This window comes from Poecilia formosa, unplaced genomic scaffold, assembly GCF_000485575.1.
Source record: "Poecilia formosa unplaced genomic scaffold, Poecilia_formosa-5.1.2 Scaffold213, whole genome shotgun sequence".
Taxonomy (NCBI): domain Eukaryota; kingdom Metazoa; phylum Chordata; class Actinopteri; order Cyprinodontiformes; family Poeciliidae; genus Poecilia; species Poecilia formosa.
Window position 1 is genome coordinate 771079 of NW_006800152.1, and position 1424 is coordinate 772502.

General features: G+C 36.0%; 1 protein-coding gene across 1 annotated transcript in view; it reads right to left on the minus strand.

Moving 5' to 3' along the window:
• Positions 1 to 1424, minus strand: part of cnstb (consortin, connexin sorting protein b) — a 13779-nt gene that overhangs the window by 5561 nt on the left and 6794 nt on the right. The window contains exon 5 of the mRNA XM_016679481.1: positions 1056 to 1086. Within this exon, the coding sequence (XP_016534967.1) occupies positions 1056 to 1086 (31 nt within the window). The remainder of the gene's footprint in view (positions 1 to 1055; positions 1087 to 1424) is intronic.

The window sequence follows — 1424 nt, forward strand, 5'->3', positions numbered from 1 at the left end:
CAGAATAATAACATATTCGTCTCATAATAATAAACCTTCGATCATAGCAAGATACAGGAGGTATCTTGTTTACAACGGTAAATTATGTCATTGTTTTTCTTATCTATTTGCATTCACTAGATTGTAGCCATGACAGTTTACCATAAAAACGTGTTACTTGAAACACTTTTAGTTTGTAATTTTTTAAGATAAAAAAATACATACATTTTTCTCTGATCTTCCCTCTGACTTGGTGAGATTTATCCACTATTTCCAAGAGTACAAACAAAAAACTGTAAATACATTTGAATATTATAGGTTATTGAATATTTTTTATTTGTAATGTTTGTCATTATATCTGCTTTCTGCTTTTTTGTTTTTCTACCAATAGATTTACTGTAGAATCCTACAGGCCTGGCATTTTATTTTATATTTTGTGTTCAATTCCTTAATTTGTCTTTGTACTTGTAAAGAAAAAAAAAAAAAAAAAGAATAGGTCAAACAAATGCTTTGGTAAAAAATTTCTTTAAGCCTAAAGTCAGCCAATTTGAGTCGTCTAATAGAACATTTTCATAAACTTTCTCCACCAAACCCTGCACTGCGTCTTGAGATGTTTGTCTATCTAAGTCTTGGATCATCTCTCTCCCGCTATACGTTAACCGCTCTCTCTGCCTCCACAAACCCGTAAACACGACACCCCGTTGCAGAGAAAAAAACAACAGGATGACAGCTGTTACCGGGGCAACAGCACAAACAGCGCAAGGGGAAAACTACAACTGCAAGCCAAAAGTGTGGGGAAACACCCAGAGCGTGCGAGGCAAAAAAAGACGGACAAAGATACAATTGAAAGAGATGAACGACGACAGCAGCAGCTCATATTTCATATTTATTAAGAATTTATTCTTTGGTAAATCCCTGCTTCATTCTGCTGAGTGGATATCACATTCCTGTGTCTGCAGCGTCTCACACGCCAGGCGAATCGGTCATGATTCGGTTGAAAGAAAGGAAAAAAAAAAAAAGAGGTGTCACAGTGCATTACTAAGACATATGAGGTCATGATGAAGCTTAAAGGATACAGTCCTGCCTCAGTGAGCAGGTCTCTGCAATCTTAAAGAAAAAAAAAAATTATTCACAGATATATTACAATGTCAGTCCAGAGCGTGATCATTTAACGTTAAATCTTAAACTATATTTTGAGGCCTGCTTTAGGTTCTCCAGCTGCTTTTGTTTGAACACTGTCTAATCCTTTTAAAGATACTGATCAAATCTGTGCAAAGCAGAGCATGAAAAACAACCTGAGAGACAGAGTCACATGAATCTGCTTATGGTCCGGATTAAAACGTCTTTGTGGGATTTTCCCCTCATCTGAATACTTTTACCTTTATCCACATGACCAGCTCAACACTTTCTAGTCACACAGTATCATTTTATAGCGCAATCAAGTA